This window comes from Typopeltis vanoorti, chromosome 1 (genome assembly GCF_054136105.1).
Source record: "Typopeltis vanoorti isolate ZY-2024b chromosome 1, IOZ_Tvanoo_1.0, whole genome shotgun sequence".
Taxonomy (NCBI): Eukaryota; Metazoa; Arthropoda; class Arachnida; order Uropygi; family Thelyphonidae; genus Typopeltis; species Typopeltis vanoorti.
Genome location: NC_143549.1, coordinates 31,934,746 through 31,956,038, shown reverse-complemented (window position 1 = coordinate 31,956,038; position 21,293 = coordinate 31,934,746). Strand labels below are relative to the sequence as shown.

Sequence of the window (21,293 nt, the reverse complement as noted above, 5' to 3'; positions counted from 1 at the left end):
CAAGACGTTAATTCACCTCTAAACAGCTGTTAACCTAATACAAATCACAACTACGCCCAGCCAACTCTCACATTTTGAGTGGGGCCCATAAAAGCTCCCTCAAAATGCTTGACTCAATACAGAGGAGGGCAGTTAAGTTGATAAATGACCGATCTCTTACCAACTCACTCCCCTCACTTTCACACAGATGTTTGGCCTCTGCAATCTGTATATTCTATTAATATTTCCATGGGAAATGTTCATCTGAATTGGTATCAATAAGATGATAAGTTTTAAGATGATTTCATGTAAAATCAGCTGTGAGACAAGAAGGCGCACTGTCTCCGTTTTCATTTATCATCTGTGTGCAGCTCCTTTATGAAGGAAGATGGCATTCAACCTGATATCAAAATTGAAGACGTTAATCTCAACCTTTTTTAATTTACGGATATGACATACACTTGAATAAATGTATTAGAAGTTTTAAGTATTCTTTCTAAACTGAACTGAATAATCAGTTTTCTAACAAATTTGGTATGAAATCATATAGGACTAATCCTATAAGTCCTTTTAGTTATTTAGCACACCAAATTTGGAAAGAGGTAAAATAGCATTTCATTGGATTGCAAGAGACCAGAGATCCTGTACACTCAGCAAGAGTGCATAACAGGAATTGGATGACGATAATATTGATGAATTTAATTTCATAAATATCATACTTTTCCTACCTTATCAAATATTCCAAAGCGAAGATGCGGGTTGTGCGAAGTCTTTGAAGTTGTCGTGTAATCATAATAATACTCGCAATAATAATAGCAGCAACAACAACAGTAATAATAAGTTATAATTAAAATGTAATATTAAAATTAAAATTCTAGTGCTAGCGTGTGTGTGCATGTTATTACAACCACACCCATGTTTATTTATTTATGTAACAAATATAAATAAATAAATACATTTATTTGTTTATTTTATTTATTTATTTATTTTTATTTAGCAGAAAATGAAAATCTTATAGATGATTCCCAAGACAAATTTCCAATGACTGGTAAGTTTAAAATAATGATACGGGATACTTATGAGGATGGTTAAATTTAAAGAAATTCCTTGTGTGATTTTTTTTTTTAAATCAGAATCTTAATTTAGCCAATTTCTAATACCATAACTATAGAATCACGCGTATACCACAGTAAAAAGGGAATTTATTACGCAGATATTTCGTCTTGCGTATCACAAGACATGATCAGTGCAAACGGCGAACAACAATAAAGGAATTCGAATAAATAAACAGGAATTAAATTTGAATCCCTCTCTGTACGAAGTCGCGTGTTCATAGGTTCAAACCTATTGGACAGAAATGAAATAGATAAGTTAAAATATAAGAGATTACAAATTTATTTAACGCAGTTGAGGATGATAATTTTCCCCACTTTTGGAACAGTAAGGCAGTCATTACGATTGAGGTTAGGTCAATAAAATAGGACTTCAGCACTTCCTTTGTAAGCAAACGTATCCCCGAACAGATAGCTCGATGTATAAATTCGTATCCTGCTACCTTTTCCAAAATATAAACTCTCCTTGCTGATATTACCTGGCGTACACTAAGTGCCATGTTCCTGTTCGTTCATAGCAAGGCAACTTGGGCGAATGGCTCTTAGTGTACGCCAGGTCATATCAGCAAGGAGAGTTTATATTTTGGAAAAGTTAGCAGGTTATGAATTTCATTGATGGGTTTACAGGTAGCGAAGAGTTGACATTTTTTTCATAATTTTTGCAACGCGTTCAGAGATGCCATTTTAATAAATGGTATAGAAGTCCAGTGGACTTCTTCTATGGGCTGCTTTATAGACGAGTGGTTTATTATTAATTTTTTTTGGGGGGGGGCCGGGGCGGGGTTACTGGATTATATCCATTTAAGTAAGGCTGTTTTTTTGCTAATTTCCAATTCTTGTTTTAGAGATTCTTCGGAGGAAAAAATCCCGCGTGCTCTGGATACTAAAGGTTTTACGATGCCATATTTTTGAGATGGATGGTGAGGCTGATGTATTGTGGATATAACGACCTGAGAAAGTTGGTTTACGGTAGAGGGAAATGGAAATGGATCCATCTTCTTACGTTGAATGTGTAAATCAAGAAAGCAAATACCTGTTGATGATTCCTTTTCTAGTGTGAACTTGATTCGAGGATGCAGGATGCTGATTTTTTTCCCTTTCTTTTTGTTGTAGAAATTGTTCGTTTGTGGTCAAGTGAGAAAATTCTTTCTTTTAGGTGTTCAAGATAACAGTTGGCTTGGTTAGGTGACAGGCGAGGCCATTCCAATTCTAGCTTGAGAGGAAGTTTTCCTGCTTTTTTTTTTTTTTCCTACCAAATAGGTCTGTAGATGACAAAGCTGTAATTCGATGTAAAATATCATGCCATGTTACTGAATCATCGGAAACATCCAATCTCTGATCATTCAGCTGTTGTGAGCATTTTTTCATGATGAGAGAGAGAGGGGGGGGCGGTTGTAAGGATATTTATTAACAGTTGTTGAAGCACCTGTGATTTGTCTACAGTGCTAGTTTAATGTTCTAATCTCATTCATGCCACATCTTCTCATGCTGGACAGGCATATTTGGGATTGCAAAACATCGTCAGTCCAGGGGTATCAACAGTTTCACTCCACTATGATGGAGTGAAACTGAGTATCACCAGTTTCACTCCATTATAGAGAATTCTTTGCACTAACTTTCTCTGCATGTTTCTTATATGCTAGCGTATAATACCTCAATGTACTAGTGTGTTTGACTGGTTGGCATATAAGAAGTTTTGTTTGTAATCAACTTCCATATTTTTATTTATTTATTTAGAGCTGGTGAGAGAGGGAGAAATCTAACTGCGTACACTTCAAGAACACGTGGATCCTTCTTTGGTCTAATTTGAGGTTTAATTTGCGTACCACGTTCCGTTTTATTTATTTGATGGAGGTGTGGAAACCTCAAATACGAGGGAAATATCATAGTATTGTGTCCTATGTGAAATAAGTACGAATGCAATAAAGAGAAGACTTCTTTGGAAATAAAATTTGTGATAAGTTTAAAATATCTAATTAGGTGAGCTGTTTGCCAATGAAATCAGTCAATTTATTAGTCAATTTGCCTACGAAACTGTCTGCTGCAAATTATCAATCTCCTTATTATTACTGCCGCATATAATTTAGAACAGAAAAATACTCAGTAAATGCTAAATTTAGACGTGACGTCATCAATAGATTTAGAAAGAACAGGCGTAGATGAACAGAAAACCTGGACTGCATTTTTTTTTTTTTTTTTTTTTTTTTTTTTTTTAGTCTTCTTGAAGATCAACATATTTACGAACAAGAGTTGGCAGAGGGAGTTTTTGGATGCCCTCCGGAAGTTGCCAGTTGTCATGCAGGGCACGGCGAATAACGCAGCGACAGAAGTGAGTTAATCTCGATGGCTTCGAGACTCGTTCTTTCACCAAGGGAGTCCACTTTGTGGTGCTCTCAAGAAAAGCCATTGCAGAGCTGCTCAGGTTTGATGCTTCTTCTGGAGTGGCGACGCGTTCTAGAAATTCGACGGTGAACTGAGGAACACTGCGAAGTATAACTTCGGCGCACTTGATTTTCTGCAGCTTATTTTTCTCTTCCACTTCAGGGTTTTTTCCCTCTTGAAAATGAAGGTGGGTAATTGTGAAATGGATCCCTTGTATCAGTAACTGTAGAGCGGTGCAGTCACAGTCGACGACAAAATCTGTTCGTCCTTCGAGTCTCAGCATCAAGAGCAGGAGGTCTGGGTCGCTGCGGAGGATTAGCTTGCAAAATCGGCTTCTTCGACCGAAGACTACACTATCGATGAAACGCTCTTTTTTAGGACCAAAGGTCAACTTGTGAAAATTGGCAACTCGTTGGACATACAGCACAAAAGACTCCATCACTCTTTTGTTGTTACGCTGGTTTCTTCCTGGGCATCCCCAGGAAGGTGCTGACATTTTGGGATCTTCTTCTAGAATCTCACACGAAAGTTTCTTGAAGTAGTCGTATTCGTAAATGCGTAGGAGCACTTCGCCCACGAGATTCATATCAGCAACGTCTTTCTGGAAACACACCTTAATTAACGAGTAAACCAAAGGAGTTTCGTCAATTTCAAAGTTCGAAAGAGTTTTATACTCCCACCTGTAATATAAATCCAAAATTATTCGAATTTTCTGTTCATCGTCTTCTTTCTGTTTTAGAGAAATTTCTGTTTCTTCTGATGATTTTAAAAGTGAGTTCAAGGCCGAACGAATATCAGCTTTGAAATCATAAATAATATAAAAGGAATCTCCACGGCCTGATGTTTGATCCATCTTTATTTTAAAATTAAAGTGCAATACTTTACAGTTTCATTCTTGTTTGTTTCAACTATTCTTTGTTCACTTTTTTTTTTCAGTTGTTCCCAACAATGGTATTCAACAATGATATTTCTCCAACTGTTGTTTGATTATTTAGTCCTAATTCACATTCTAAAGCAACAAGAAGAAATTATGAGACACCAGAAATTATGTTGATAAAATAATGAATCCTTCTATTCGACATTTTATCCAGTAAAGAGTATCACGTTAAGAAAACCATATCATATTGAGTCCATGACGGAAAAATTATGCAGTATGAATTCTCTCCCCCCCCCGTATTATGACATTTGTTTTTGACAATGAGGCAATTTTCGCCATTATAATGTTCTATAACCTCAATCTAATTCTATTCGATACAGCAATTCTATAACTTCCGATTTTTCTTATTATACAGTAGATGAAGCTATTTTCAGCTGTGGACATTTTTTCCGTTAAGAAGAAATATTGCATGGTTAAATGCGTGTTTTTAAGTCAGTCGTAAATTTATCTGGAGAACGTGCTTGTTAAGTTCCGAATTTCCTGCAATAGAATAAAATCGGACGATTTCAGCAGTGGTTTACTTGTCAAGTAACGCAGCGCTCTATGATGCTCCCCTTTCTTTTATGCTTTCAGTATTTTTTTTTTTTTTTTTTTTAAATTCGTTATGAAGTTTGCCAATTCTTAACAGTCTGGCTACCTCACAAGAGAAACTTGAACTGGAAAAAATCCATAACGACAAACTAAACATAAAATCGGTTTTTTTCTTTTTCCTAGATTAAGCCAAGAACTGTACAAAGAATTCTGTACGCAGTTCATTTGTGGGGTTTGGTTCTCAGTGTGAAAAGCGTCTGAGCATGCGCGAATCACTTTAGCCGTAGATAATTTTCATTGCATTGGGCTTGTTAATTTTATCTGATTTGATTTTTGTCTTTTAAATAATTTTTTCTATTTTCTTGAAGAAATTATATATTCAGGTAATCAAAATTAAAATAAAAAATAATATAAATAAAATAACGTACTGCATTATCGAACTAGCAGTTCAATACGGAAAATACAGAATAGATTTTAAACATTTGAAGCATCCATCCATGGAGTACACTGTCCGACACACTTCGGCCTTCGTAATTCCGTAAGCGATATGCAGTATTCATTTGTTTTTATTAGCATTTTTCTCTCTCTCCCTCCCCTTAAAAGTCTCGATTCATTGATAGCTTGACCTCACTATCATGGTTTTGGAGTTTTTAAGTCATTTCAATCTCATTGATTGAAATCAATGAGATTGAAATGACTTAAAAACTCCAATATCCATCTATCTTTTTGAAGATGGATGGGTGACTTAAAGTCATTTCAATCAGATTGATTACCCATCTATCTTCAGAAAGGTAGTCAGGGATAGAGGAGTTCTGCCTATTCCTTTTGGGGAGGATTTATTTTTTAATTAATTTTATTTTTTATTTATAAATATATATAAAGATCTCGGTTAAGAATTTCCGTAAAGTTGGTATGCAGTGTAACTAGATTGGGGAGGAGGTAAATTAAATTACGTAAACATAACATATAAAACTTTGGAAAGAACAAATTGGCTTTCGTCTCAGATAGGGATTGACAGAACGAATTTTTATTTCAAAACAAATAGTGAGAATATAACAAGGATCTGTACTTAAGTTTTATAGATCTTGCAAAAGCATGTCGAGAGAAAAGCTGAACATTACGGTTCTATAGGAGTAAGTGGAACATTATGTAGATCAATATGCAATCTGTATTTAAGAGAAGTCAGAAGGACGGTTGCAGAAGACGGTTTGATGCAAAATTAGGCTTAAGATAACGATAAACACTGCCTCTGCGCTTTTCTTCATCTATATGGATCACATTATGAAGCAAAGCGATATTTAACCTGATATCAAAATTGGAGATGTTGATCTCACTCTTTACTTTATGTAGATGATCTTATACTCCTAAATAAATCCAGCTCAAGTCTGCGGGATTTCTTGACTAAATTCAATAAATGGTGCAGAAAATCCGACGTGAAAATCAAAAATAAAAAGACAAGGACTATGAAAATAGGGCAGGAACATCGAAAACATCAACTGCATTCTCAGTTGTTCATGAAATTTGTAAATAAAATGTAGAAATGGATAATAAAATAAGCAAAGCTACTTTGATAAGGAATCCGTTATAAATGAATGTGTAATAAATAAATTAATTAAAAAAACAAAAACAAATGAATTAGGCAACATAGTAAACTAGCAGTATACCAGACAGTTTCGATTATGGATTGGATTAGAAATAAAACAGTATTTGAGCAGAAAGTTAGTAAAACTGGGGTTCGATGCCAGGATGTTAGAAAAAATACCAAGACTAAGCGGACTGATGCAATTAGTAGTGCTTTGAAAGATCGAAATGAATTGAAATAGCAAATTATTACGGAAAGAGTCGTTCATGGGATGCTAGTAATGTTGTTAATTCTGTTACACCCCTTGAAGGCACATTTAAACAATTTGATAAAAAAAATATATATATAGTGTATAAAGTTAGTGCACAGTTGACAAAACTGAATGGAACAAATTAAAAAAAAAATGTACGAGTAATGAAAGAATATATTTTTGAATTAAATGTAAGCTTAAAATGTGAACCTTCTTAAGAATAATTGTATTTGATTTGTGTCCAATATATTTATTTCTTATTAAAATAGTTCAATATTATTTTATAAGAACAAAATGATGTGCTTTACATCCAAGCAAAAAAAAAATTTTTTTTTTTCTTTTCTTCCTTTTTTCTTTCGATTTTGATTATTTCTTAATTTTAATTGCTCTTATTGATTATTAATGATTTTCAGCATTCAGATATTGACGGCACTGTTTCTTCTGAGAGCTCAGTGCTAGTTTAATTTTATGTTACCGCGACTCTAATACACGTCCCGGACTACTGAATTAAAAACTTTTATTTAATATCGTGTTGGACCTCCTTTAGTCTGAACTTCAGCATATATGCGGGTTGGCTTAGATTCCACGAGGTGTCGGATTGCATCTACGTCTACAACATAAAAGATTCACCAGATATTGCTTCAGCTGTCTCAGATTTGACGAAAGAGGACTTTGCTCCCGAATCTGTTTTAATACCATGCCCCATACGTTCTTAACGGTGTTCAGATTCGGGCATTGGGATGGCCAGCGAAGATGATGGGAGTCGCTGCCACATACGCTCAACCACTGCTGAACAATTCTTGAGCGATTGGCAGAGGCATTGTCGTCCATGAAACCGTCACGTGCTGGATTAAGTCAGCATTACAGGACGGACTCGATCGGCAACAATGTTTAGATATTAATTGGAGGACACCCGACCTTCTATACGGAAACCACGGATTTCGCAAAAATCAGTGGTTTCCGTATAGACATCTGTGGAAAGTTCGTCTGCATTGATTTCTACGAAGTACTGGAAAGTTTCGGTGAGTTATAGGTCGCGAACAGGCTTCATTTAATTCTTCGGTCAACCGCTGTACACACACACAGGAAGTTCTGTTTGTCCATAGAATCCTTCTCAGACGACGGCGATCTCGTTCTTGACAGACTTTCTTAGGATCACAGTTATGCCTCTTAGACTAGCAATATGCATTATTTTTCCACTTATTGAACGCCAGAGATAGCTCACCTTCTGAGAAACCATTCGGCTCCATGGCTTTCAAAATGTTGGCTCCAGCCACGGGTACCCACAATAAGCTCTTTACCGAACTCCGAAAGGTCCTTTGCTTTTCCCCATTGTGATCGACACTATTGATGATTACTGACCAGGAGCTTATGAAATCATAAGCAGTTGGTTGTACATATCAGTCGCTGAATCAGAAATCCTTATGCGGATGTGCGTAAACGTCACTTACGTAGGTATACTCAAAATACTTGGTATCATACATGTTCTAGGCAACTATTTAAGAATGTTCCTGGTCAGTAATCATCAATAGCTACGTTTTTTATTTTGATTTATTATGGTATGCGTACATTTTCATAGCTAGGATAAACTCGCGCATCACAAGCTTAAATATAAAGTTATGATTCAATCGTGTAAATTGGATTATAAGTTTGCAAAGGAACCGATCATCATTTTGCATGGGATTAGTACCAGGAAAAGTGCTCATCACTTTTCTGAAAAGTTCCAGAAAAGTGATGAGCACTTTTCTGGAACTTTTCGTATTGCTGTTATCCGACAGGATTTTTTTTTTCCTTTTAACTTCCCAAAACTCGAGATATTCCCCCCCCCCCTCAAAACCGGCAACAAAAAATTTCCAAAATGAGAGAATAAGAAATTGATAAAATAATGAATAATGAAAAGAGGAAAAAATAGATGAATATTTATGAATAGTAATTTGCGATCTGAAACTGAAGGAAGGTTACCAAAAGCAGTAATAAAATATAAAGGGAAATGGAAAATAAATATGGGGAAACCTAGGAAGAGAACAATAATATAGTCCTTTAGATGCCGAAACATGCTTTTAGCCTATATCTTAGGTTTACAGACTTTCGTAGGTGAATTCGCATAAAAAAATTTGAATTAAAAAGAGTTCATAAACCTGAAGACTATAACGTATTCAAGATAAAAATGGATAGCAATCTAAGATAGAAACCACATACTAGAGAAATTCGTAACAGGGATTACTTTTCTTTCGCCTTCTTCCTTTATTTATTTATTTTTTCTAATTTCTCTACAAAGATCATACTGACACATTTGTATAGGACAGTGGTGTTCAACCTTTTTAGCTACGCGAGATACTTTTCTATAAAAAGTTATTCGGCGATTTACTCTCTTATATAGATCACGTTCCCCCAACCTGATATCTCATTACGCACAAATAAACAACTAAAAATTAACAACTAAAAAAAAAATACCCAACTAAAAACTTTATTTGTATTTAGAAATTTATTTATCACTTTTAATTATTTTAATACAACAAATATTTTAATACAACAAAAATATATATATATATATATATTGGAATAAAATATTTATTTCTCTATTTTGGAAAACCAAAGTCAGAAAAATCAACAGATTGATTACAAACTCCCAAGTTACAGGAAATGCTGGTTCATTAAAAAAAAAAAAAAATTAATGTGAAATTTTGCATTGTTTGGACCTCGCAATATTTTCATAGTCAAGTTGATAAGAAGAAGTGGCCAATCGCAGACAATCATCCAAATGATCTTTTGTAATTTGGTTTCTTAATTGATTTTTTATGGCGGTCATATTTGAAAAAGAGGATTCTGACAAGAATGTCGATCCGAAACACGACAGATTTTTCGCGCAGTGTCAGTTAATATTGGGAATTTTTCATGTGCATACTTCCAAATGACTTCATTGTTTATTGGTTTTAAATGTAAACTATTCTGAATGTTTTTTATCTCCAGTTTTACTTCAGCTTAGTTTATATCAAACAGCCCACTAATTTTATTTGGAATTTCTGTGATGTTCAAGTTTTCTTGAAATGGATTATTGACAAAAGATACAATCATTTCAGTTTTATTAAAATCTTTAAATCTTGAATTTATTTCTTCCTCAACTAATTCTATTTCACGAATAAATTCTTTTAAACCATAGCGAAGCATTTCTTGATTTTGTTCAAAACATTTTAATAAATATGGGAGATGTCTAAATTCGCGGTCATTTATATTTTTCTTTAATAAAAGTAAGTATTGTTGGAAAGTTTTTATTGAACTTAACACGTCAATTAAATTTTTATCTCTACCTTGTAACTCTAAATTTAAATTGCTTAATTTCGTTCAGAAATCTACTAAAAATGATAAGTGTAACAACCATCTTTTATCATTCAATTGTAGATAAATATCTCCTTTTTCATCAAGAAAAAATTTTATATCATTAATTAATACAAGAAATCTTTCTAAAACTTGACTTCTGCTGAGCCAGCGAACATTATTGTACAACAGAAGTTCTCTATCATCATCATCTGCCTGTAATTTAAATAACCGCCGTTGCAGGGCTTTTCCTCGAACAGAATTTACAATTTTAAATATATCCAAAACATCTTTTGTGTTTAATCTTTTACTACACAGTACTTGTTGGTGAATAATACAGTGGTACGTTAAAAAATCTGGATATTTGTCATCGTTTTTACATAATGAAATGAAGCCTGATTTATCACCTATCATTGCAGGAGCACCATCAGTAGTAATAGACACAAGTTTAAAAAGCGGAAGTTTGTGTGGTTTCATCAAATGCCAAAAAAAGTCTTCTCCCCTAGTCCTTCCCAAAAATGGTATAATTTTCAAAAGTTCTTCTTTACTTGAATAATCTTGAAATACCATGCGAATAAATACCATTAACTGAGCAGTGAAGTCGTTTGATTCATCAAATTGTAATGAAAACGCAACACACTGGTGAATGTCTGACATTAACCTGGCCTACAAACTTTTCTCCGGCAATTGGAACTCTTCCTTTTGGCAATTTGAAACTTTGTCTGCCTAGAAGTAGTCTCTCTCTCTAGCGACGTCTCGAACCGAGAAGCTCCTTTCTGGAAGCGGGAAACTCTTCTCTCAAGCAACGTGGATCCGGGAAGTCTCTCTGACGGCGACTCTGGACCGGGCGACCTCCTCTCTGACAGCAATTTTGGAACCGGAACCCCTTCTGCTTGCTTCAGTCCCTTTTTATTAGGCCTCCTCTGAGACCTTGGATGAAGTTTGGCAACCCCCCCCCCCAAAGAATCGGTATGTGTCTTTCATCTTAAGTTTCAAGTTCGGCACGCCTTTTGTTCTCCTCCGCTTTCTTTTGATTGTAAGTTGCCGGACATCGGAAAGTTGTTTGAACTCTTTCTGACTGACTTTGGAGATGTTTACACTTAGAGCCTGCAAGCCTTTCTCATACATACAAATTTCAATAACAACCTAATGCCGCCATGTACAGCTTCAGCGACAAAAACATTGCCTTTGTTTTTAACACTCTAACACAAGGGTGGGGAACCCCTCGCCCGCGAGTCAATTTCAATTCGCCCCTTTACTCATATGTACATCAGCACATACACTATATATAAGAGTTAAAATTTGCCAGTCGCCCCCGGAAGTTTTTAAATTAGCAATTTTCGCCCTTGATACTAAAAAGGCTCACCACCCCTGCTCTAACACATTCTTATTAAAGCAGTATATACAGTTAGCTTCAAAAGAGTTATTTACAAAAACATCTAATACAAACTATACCGAGACAAACAAAGTTTATTTTTTACAATATTCACATGGGACTTAACCTAAGTAAAAAATCGATGTAATGCGCTTTGGAATATTTAATATTTAAGCTGCAATCGCGTTTTTACACTTTGCTTATAATCGTATTCACTCGGCTCGCTGTTTGACTTCCACTGATCCAAATTAATTCATTTACCCGGACTTATAAGAAAATTACCGATTTGACAATTTTAACGAAAAATAAATAAACAATAGCAGTACACTTAAAAATAATACAAAACAATGATAAATGAAATATTATGTTTTCAGTTTTAATTAAATTTGTAGGTAAGGAGGAATACACAAGAGATCGACCAAAAATCGCTCGGCGGTCGATCGCGATCGACGGTGTGAACACCCCTGGTATAGGACATTTACTGTTCTTAAATCTGATAATCGGTATGTAAACATCAGACACGATGCTTACTTAAACAGAACAGTGCAGAAGAAGTGTAAACGACAATTTCTCATTTTTTTTTAAACTAAGAAATTGTAAATTACTCAAGTGAAAAATATATTTGTCTTAAAATTATTAATATATATTATTAATTTATGTTAATTGGTATTTTTAAAATTAAATAAATTAATTTTAAATAATTATTTTTAAATTAATTTTTTTAAAATTCACAAACAACATAAATTATCAATGTTTAGAGTGTTTTCCCTGAAAGTACTTTTCTTTTTATGCATCACAAGCGCACTCAGCACAGCCTTCAAGTAATGCTGTTAATTCATTATCGAGACCCCAACAAGTCCCTTAAAACAACCGGACAAGAATGCAGATTATTTCGTAACCAAATTCAAATTCTCGTGTTTCGATGAATCCTTATTCTTCACCACAGCATAGCAATTGAGGGACTTCATAAGTTACCTTTTAGCTTGTTCGTACAGTTCTTCCCTTAGGGAACTATAGGAAAGCAACTGAAACACACGGCGGAACATCTTCATAGTTTCTCTTAAAGGAATGATGAACACAGCAAAGTTCACTGCAATTTAATTATTCTTAGGTTCAGATTTTCTATAATTTAAAATAGTTTTTAATATATACAGTAAATGATTCGGACCACTGTGGATGTTTGGGAGGTTTTTTTTTTTTTTTTTTTTTTTTTTTTTTTTTGCCAATTTGTAAAATGGGAGTTCATTGTTTCTTTGACGTTTTACAGAAGCCTCCGCTGATTGTCGCATTAAAGTTTAAATCAGATGAAATTCTGCCATAGAAATATTAATTTTGAGGAGGTGGGTATATTTTATCGAAATACTGTATTGTGTTCACGTTTTGTCTTAATACTGTTCATTAAGCGCTCAGGATACGGAACCGATTTAAATGTTGGAGTGTTGAGTACTTTTCAATTGTTTTAAGCTTAATCGAAAAATGTAGTTCACAGAGAACCACATGCCAAAATTCGGAGTCAATTGCACGATGATTAGCTACGTATATCAGGCTGAATAGGATTCGATCTTTGAAAGTATACAGAGCTTATAACGTGTCTAATTTTATTTAATTTCTGACAGTGTTAATGTTGAGGCTTTATTTATGGGTCGTCCAATGCTAATCATCTTCATGAATGTAAAATTCTCTTGACATTCTGCGGCCACCAAACCGCCAAACCTACGCAGTTCATTGTCAACAGGACTATATTATTATTAGCTTTTGTGACCAATGTTTACAAGGAATGATATTTGTTGATTTACTGGATTACAGGTATCATCATCGCTGTAGTAGTGGTCATCATCTTCTTGAATATTGTAGTTATCCTCTTCGTTGTCATCATCCGTAACAGGTATGTGGAACTTATTTTATTTGGAATACAATTTTAAATGTAAGTCGCTTTTCACTGCAACAGATTTGCATGTCCCGTTTTGCCACTCACCACACATCCTCTCCACGCACATTACGTATTTCATCAGAGAAAATATTAATGTTAAGCTGGCACATCGCTAAAGAAAAACGGTGAAGACCTCTGATGTTCGGTGCATCCACAATAATTTTGACAGCAGAATCACTAAATCGACGTTATAGCTAGAAATTGTCAGCATAAACTTGACTGTGAGTGTGATGAGGAGACATCAATATCAGCAGGAACAACGTCGAGAATTATAGCAAACATCACGCCTTGATCTCTCATCCATGTCAGCGAGGAATTGCACAATCTAGTTATATCTCCACCCATCGGAGTACAGCGAAACTGACTCAAGCCATGGAACCAGTGGTGGGTAATGGCTTTATGCATTACGGTCTTTAGCGGTGACTTATGTATACTCACCGCTTAAGTCCTTGAGCAAACGACAGTCCCGAAGTCGTCACTCTTCACAGATCGATCGATGATTGCTCTTCAGTCTCAGTGCATCATGAGATGCTTCGAAAAAAGCTCCGATGGCTTGGCCACGTGGCTAGATCAGATAGGTTACCTAAAATAGCACTAGAGGGGCGTGACTTATTGGGGAAAAATACGGGACGATCTAGAATTCCATGGATAGATAATATTAGAACATGAGCTAATTTTTGGTTCTCTACCTTGTTAATGAGATCTCAAGACAGAATCATCTGGAGAAAGTATGTTAGGACTGCCACCTTCATAGTGCCCCAACAGTTTATATAGTCTTTTACCCGGAAGAACATGCTGTTCTTCCGGGTAAAACGGAGGAAAATTTGGAAGGAACACTTCGAATCAGGTGAGAAGTAAAGAGCGTAGTGAGTAAACATGTAATGCTAACAGCTGCTCAATTCTGTGATGAGGGACTTATAAAACTACCTGACATTAGAAGAAGTGAATGGACCATGAGGTGTTTGCGTTGAGAAATTCTGGAAATTTAAATTTATTTCGAATTAATAATTATACCCTAGCTGGATGGAATTTCGCGAGGTTCGCCATTTCGGATTTCTGTTAAAATTTGTTGAATCACTTAAATTTTGATTTGAGTTGGACCATTTGTGGTGGTAATGGTTAGGAATACCAAAATTATATGTACAGAGCATATAATTTTGCTCTCTACATATAAATCGAATTAAATGCGGCAAATGTTTGATATACACGATGTACGGTGGTACAAAGTGTATATCAAACTCTATAGAATTCTTAGAATAACGTAATCATGGTAGTTCTCGCGAAAGCAACTTAAATTCGACAATCGAAAATTCAACTCTGGATATTGTTAAATGATCTCCGAACTCGGTCATAACCACGCTGAACATTAAATTGAAGAAGCAAGCAAGAAATCCCTGTTTTCGCAAAGTACATAAAGCATCCTTCGTATGGAATGAGAATATTTCCTTGAAGTAGTTTTAGAAATTGGTAGGTACCGATGATGCTTGCGTAGCTTCGGGATAATTTCCATACCAGGTCAGCGAACCATCTATAAGTTAGATTCTTGCCTACTGCAGGAAAACGTTTTGCGTTTTCAGGTCATTTTTTTCATTCCGATTTCATATTTAGTCGGTCTTTGCTATAATGGGTTTTTATTCCCTACTGGGGTATTTAACAACTCAGAAGTCGTATCAATAGTAGTCACGATTCACACCTGTTTCGTCCAGCTTGCTGTGAAAATGATCACAACTCTGCCAATTAAAACGTAGAGAATAACTGCTTGGCGATTTTTTTAAGTTATTAAAATAATGTCTCTATTTCAGTTGAGGAATGGAGAGGCATCACAAGATAAACAGACAATAGTAAGACGTCTATAGTATTAAAATATTTATTTAATTTATGCCACGCTTGGGTATGCTGCTGCATTGAGCAAGTAAAACGTGGTGTTGGGTGGATTTCTTCCTGCATCTCAATATTTTTTGGAAATATTGAGATACAGTACTGGTCGGTAGTACGTGCTACTAACGACCAATACTGTTCACTATTTTTTTTTTTTTTAATTTCTGCCCGTAAATAACATCATAATGCATTGTTTTAGACAATAATTGCAAGATAATAGTTCATTGACAACCGACTTAATTTCATGAATCTTAATTTCTTCTAGGAGACGACACAAGAAAGCAAATCCTCCTTCTCACGGCACGGACATCTCTTCGTCTACTTTCATCAGCAGCAGCAACCATCACAACGGGGTCCCAGAAGAAGCGGTGTACCAGAACGACATCTGTTACGAAACCGTGTTTCCGAAAGCGAACAATTTGTACGATCGAAAAGAAACCACCCCGGAGAGCACAGAACGTTATCTACCTCCGACAGAACCGCCGCCAGCTCCTGCGGTTTCCGACTCCATTTATGCAAAGGTGAACAGCACGTACGGAAAAATCAACGGACCCCCCAAAAAACACAGGCCCCCGGATGCGCCTTACGAAAGCGTGTACGGAAAAGTGATGCCCAAAAACAAAAACAGATCCCTGAAGAAACAATTTTCCCGATTGGGAAAACCGAAGTTTTCGAGGAAATCGGAAACGAAAAAAGTGAACCGATCGCCTTTCTCCCCGCCACCGCCTCCGCCTCAGCCTCCCGTTTACGCCAAAATAGACTACGACAAAAAGAGGTTGTCTCGACTGCTCAGAGAGAACATGCAACGAAACGAAAACGGTTTTCAGTCGAGCACCGAACAGTTACCATCGTCAGATTACAACGACCTGGACACGGAGCCCGTGAGACTACGCGAACTCCCGCCCTTACCCACAGACGAAGATGGAAGAGCCCTGGAGAACAACTGCGTTCCCATCAAGCCTTATGCCAGTGCTTCCGTCATGCTGAAAAGCAACCCCATCTACGAAGGGGTGAATGTAGAATAACTAAGAATCAGTGAATGTGCTGATAGCTGTAAATATATATAAATACGAAATAGCGCATCGCATTTAATTTAAAAAAAAAAAAAAGGAACTGACTGTCTGTATGTGCGGTTGTGTTCATAATGTTATGTAACTAACAATGAACAATATGGCGTCACTAAAATTGAAGAAACTCGTGTAATCACTTTGAATCCTGACACGTTCCAGTGTATTTAACAATTCCAACAAGCAAATATACTGCAACATGATCGCCTTCGAAAGAAATATATTCTTCCTTTAGCATTTTTTCATTTCCAAGAGAATTTCAAACGACCTTTTGAATATTTGAAAGATATTTTCTCAGATGTGTATGTTCAAATATTTTTAAAATGCGCAATTTTCCAACAAAAATCATGTTTTCAATTTTTTTTATATTTTTTATTTTTTTGCAGCATTTCAAATTGATTTCATCTCTGCCACTTTAACCACGTCTGTATTCTCGTATCATTGTAAAAAAAAAACAAAAAAAAAAACATGGATGTTGCGGAACATATTGTTCGTGTTTTGATAACCTATTTTTGTTAAAATACGAGTGCATAAATCTTCGATGAGAATGGCTAATCTTTCATATGAAGTTTTCAACAGTGAGTTCATGGATGCTATGTTGTCCAGTGACGTAACTGTTGAAATTTGAGCATGCCTTTGCTTCAGCAGATCGAAAGTCTTCTACCATTAATTTTTCTTTTGTTATTGCAATAAAGCACTAGTTCATTTCTTACATGGATCCACACGATTATATACAATAAATACTAATTAGTATTAGGAACGTCGTGATTGTGAAGAACCGGCTGCCGACCGATTTACAAATATTTAGGGACAAATGAATCCTGCTTACTTCCTTTGGACAACGAAAACGAGTTAATAAAATCAGAGTTTCTATTACCACGGAATTTTATGATGATATAAGATATCACAACATCTCGTGTGGACATCATTTTATATGATTTTTTAAAAAACTTCCTTAACACCTTTGGTTTTTAGCGGCATAAGATTCACTTATCTATAAAAGTCTCGTGTTATTTATTTTTTTTCCTACCGACTGACTAGATTTAAGAAGCAAGAACTTTGATAATAAACGCTTTTTGAATTGGTAAAAATGTGTCAAAAAGTAGGTAATATATAAAAGTATATCTTTCATTTGTGGTATAATTAGTTTAAATTTTAAATTTAAAAAATTGCACTTTAAATTCACCAATTAAAATTAAAGCACTTTACTAATACTCAGTAAAAATGGATATTAGATAACCCTTTGATAAAATCAATCTAAAATGTAGTATAACTTCAATAATGTAGAATCGCTGGAGCATAATAAAAGCAGTCCTGTGTTCGATCTCTGATATAGACAAGTAGGGTTTTTCTCCTGGAAACTTGAGGTTTTATTCCTTCATCACAAAACGTAACCGTAGAATTCTCAGTATTATACACAAGAATACGAGTGTTAGAATTAGGGCTATGAGATGGCGGCCTTTGTCTGCCTTACTCACATCAGAAAAGCTTTGATAGCATGAGCTCACAACAGTCTAACGGACGAAGACGGGCTGCTCACCTTTCTTCAAACAGGACTAAAGGAGATCCCTATGTGGAAGAAAAGACGCTACAGATTTTTTAACTGAATCGTATTTCTGTTAAATCCTTTTTTTTGAATTTTTTTTTTATTAAAAAGGACTTCACAAGAACATTTTTCTTTTCTACAGGCTTTATGTTCAAACGAACCCTGCTGGTAATGTCGAAATAAATAATCGAATTGCCCTCTTTCCTAAAGGGAGAACACAGTCTCCGCTCTTGATCTTCATCAGTAGTTGAATTTATCCCTGCAGACAATTTGTACAGCAAGCAATGCTTCCGTCTCTCCTTCCTAATCCTAATGCCATGTATTATTGTGTGACATTATGTGAGTTCTGTTACAAATTTATTTACAAGTTGTATGAAAATACAAAGATTGGTTGGGCCGGTGAGAAGGTAAAAACCCTTCTCATCCGTTGATTATAAATCAATCATGGAAGTTACCAAAGCCAAACAAGTGTATCAAAGTGAAGTGTTTGTAAAATAATAAAAAAATGCAATTTTTTTTAAATTTAGTTCTTTTTTTTTCCATACCAAATGTCATTTTTTTGCGTATGTGATTTCTCTAGCGTTTTACAAAAAAAAAAAAAAAAAAACTTAGCTTAAATTTCTTTAAAATTATATTGTCAAATTTATATTTTTAAATCTTTATTTTAAAATACACTTTTCAGAGCTTCTTCGATTGCTGTATTAAACGAATAAGCATTTTTTAACGAAATTTTTTTGACGTTGATTCATTCATCCAGTTTTATCGAACACTTAAAACACATAAAACGACTAATCATGGCGACATCAGCAGACAACTGTGTATTCATTTAAGGGTCATTCCAAGTAAAATCATCAGAGATCATTTTACTTGGAATGAGTAAAATCATAATTTTTTTACTTTTATATAGTAAAAAACTCAGCTATGCTGGCAATGTTATTTCATATCTCTACGGTGCAAAGGTCCAGATGCTGCAGTTTGAAGTGCTTATAAAACTTCGTTTTATTTTAACTCATTTCACTTATCTTGGGTAATAAAAATAAGCAACACGCACCACTTAAATGTGATTTATTATTATTTTATCTTCTTATCAGTTTTAATAACAATTCTAATTCGCCTAATTTGCCTTTGATGATCATGTGACTGCAATAAAATGAAAGCTTTCTGAAACAGAGCGAAAAGCAACCTTTTTCTCATCGACTGCGACGTTACTGTGATACACTTGTGTTGTCAATTTTCTTTCTTTTTTTTTTTTTTTTTTTTTTTTTTCAAATTTGTCACTCCTTCGCTGGACACACACAAAAAAGGAAAAAAAAAATTTATACTAACAGTGTCGCTAGAAGAACAGAAGTCAAATATGATTTGTATTCACAATATGCGGTATACAAACACAATTTCGCAACCCAAAACAGCTAACATCAGAACGAACAAAACTAGGGATGAGGAGTAGAGGGATGGAATTGCAAATAATATGTTAATTTTCCCTTAACCTGCTTTAGCATGTTGTTTGATGAGTCACTAAGACACGTGTTCAAACTTGCCTGTACTGCCACAATTTGTTCAGCTTCACAATTCTTACATGAATGGACACACGAGAAATTTTGTGTTTTATATAATTCCTGTTCATATCCTGCTCTATTCTTCATTAAATTATTACCATATCTAATATTAAAACGAGCCGTAAGCCATATAACTTCAGCGTTGATATTTATTTTATCACTTTAGTTATCAAAATGCTATTCTCTCTTGAAAATAAAATTTAAGTGAATTGGAAAATAATTATTTTTCACTCTCATGATTCTAAAAAATTGTCTTCATAGGTGGATATACTAATGCTGAAAGATAAAAAAAAAGAGGGAAAAATGGTTTTCTTCATTTCCAAACGGCAGTTGATTGAGGTGGAGAAATAAAAACTGAATGGGAGAGCAATTTTGCATTGTAGCCCCCTGTCAAGAGTAACCTCTCATAACAATTTTATTGGGTCCCTCTCACAGCATTTTCTGTTAAGTCCGCTACTGACTTTTATTCCCTATAGGATGTAGGTGAGGCCGTTAAAGCTCTACCCAACTTTTTTGGAGATGGGGAGGAGCAGTTTAATCTCCACCTATAGCTGATCAGAGACAGATGGCCCAAAACTTCAATTATAAACGGCATCTCCTTACAGGGGTATAATTCTTCCGGAAAAACAGGTAAATCAATTAAAGGGATATATGCAGTTATGCAACAATATTTGCACCCGCATAATATGATCAAAAATATGATATGATATGGCTATGGTTGTGATGATAGACATACAATGCAGCCATGACCCATACAAGGAAGCACACAGCCTTGCAATCGTCATAGACAAATATTAACAAATATACCGGAGAGCTCAGCGTCTTTCCCTTTCGATTTGGCACTATCATAGGATACTACTTTTGTAACAGTTCAGTTAAGTTCAGTTTGGGGGAATTTCTGCTCTGTTGTAGCTGCCCCGATCAACTGTAAGTGATGTTATTGTGAAGTTGCAACGTCTAGGAACAACAACAACACAATCATAACCTTGTAGGGCACATAAAATCAGAAACAAAGTTGAACAGGGTGCTGTAGTGTGTGGTGCGAAAAATTATGGAAGTCGAAAAATTCAACTTTCGAAATGCCTTTGCAAGCAATGCCGGCACCACAAGTGTTCGTCGGCAGCTGAAGAATATGGGTTTCCATGACCGCGTAGTCGCACAAGCAGAATATCAGTCAAGGCAATGCCAAGAGTAGTACGAAATGTTAAGTTTGTAGCTATTGATGATTTTGGAGCAGTGGAAACGCGGAATACCAGAAAATGATCAATCACGCTTCACCATTTGTATCTAGCACGACATTGATTGATTCCTGTCCACAAAGAGGAGTCTTTGCATGAATGGCTTGATGAGATGGGTACTGAAGAACTTTACTTGACTGCAAAAAGCCCTTATCTCAATCTCATCAAACATCTGTGGGATGAATTGGAACGCCGATTGCGAGCAAGGCCGAATCGTCTGACATCAGTTACAGACCTCACTAATGTTATTCTGGAAGAATGCAAAGGAATTACAGAAGCAAACTAACAAAATCTAGTAAAAGTCTTCTCAGAAAGTTGAAAGCTATTATATTATATATTTTGGCTCCATCCAGCTACTTTTGGATCCGGATGGGCACACATTCGGATACTTTTGATCAGATAGTGTCTATTAAGAATCGCAACTGACGGTGCTAAGACAACCAAACGCAACCCGAAATTCAGTGACTTCCCATATTATTTTTATCTCTAAATACTCATTTTAAGGTGTCACAGTACCTTATTTCTTCTACCACAATGCTAGATAGGGGAAACTCTTACCGGTTCGATTCCAAATACTAACTTCTGGAACTTTCAGCCGTTTCTCAAATTTAGTCG

The 21,293-nt window shown here is 35.3% G+C and overlaps 1 protein-coding gene across 2 annotated transcripts in view; it reads left to right on the top strand.

The window, feature by feature from the left end:
- Nucleotides 1-16,821, top strand: part of LOC150109870 (uncharacterized) — an 84,262-nt gene extending 67,441 nt beyond the window's left edge. The window contains exons 8-10 of one of the 2 annotated variants that reach the window (XM_090397085.1): nt 980-1,027; nt 13,270-13,348; nt 15,537-16,821. In XM_090397085.1, coding sequence (XP_090253211.1) covers nt 980-1,027; nt 13,270-13,348; nt 15,537-16,296 — 887 coding nt within the window. In that variant the 3' untranslated portion in view covers nt 16,297-16,821. Of the gene's footprint in view, nt 1-976; nt 1,028-13,269; nt 13,349-15,536 lie in introns of both variants that reach the window. The other variant, XM_090397078.1, reaches the window with a different exon arrangement.
- The last annotated feature ends 4,472 nt before the right edge of the window (nt 16,822-21,293 follow it).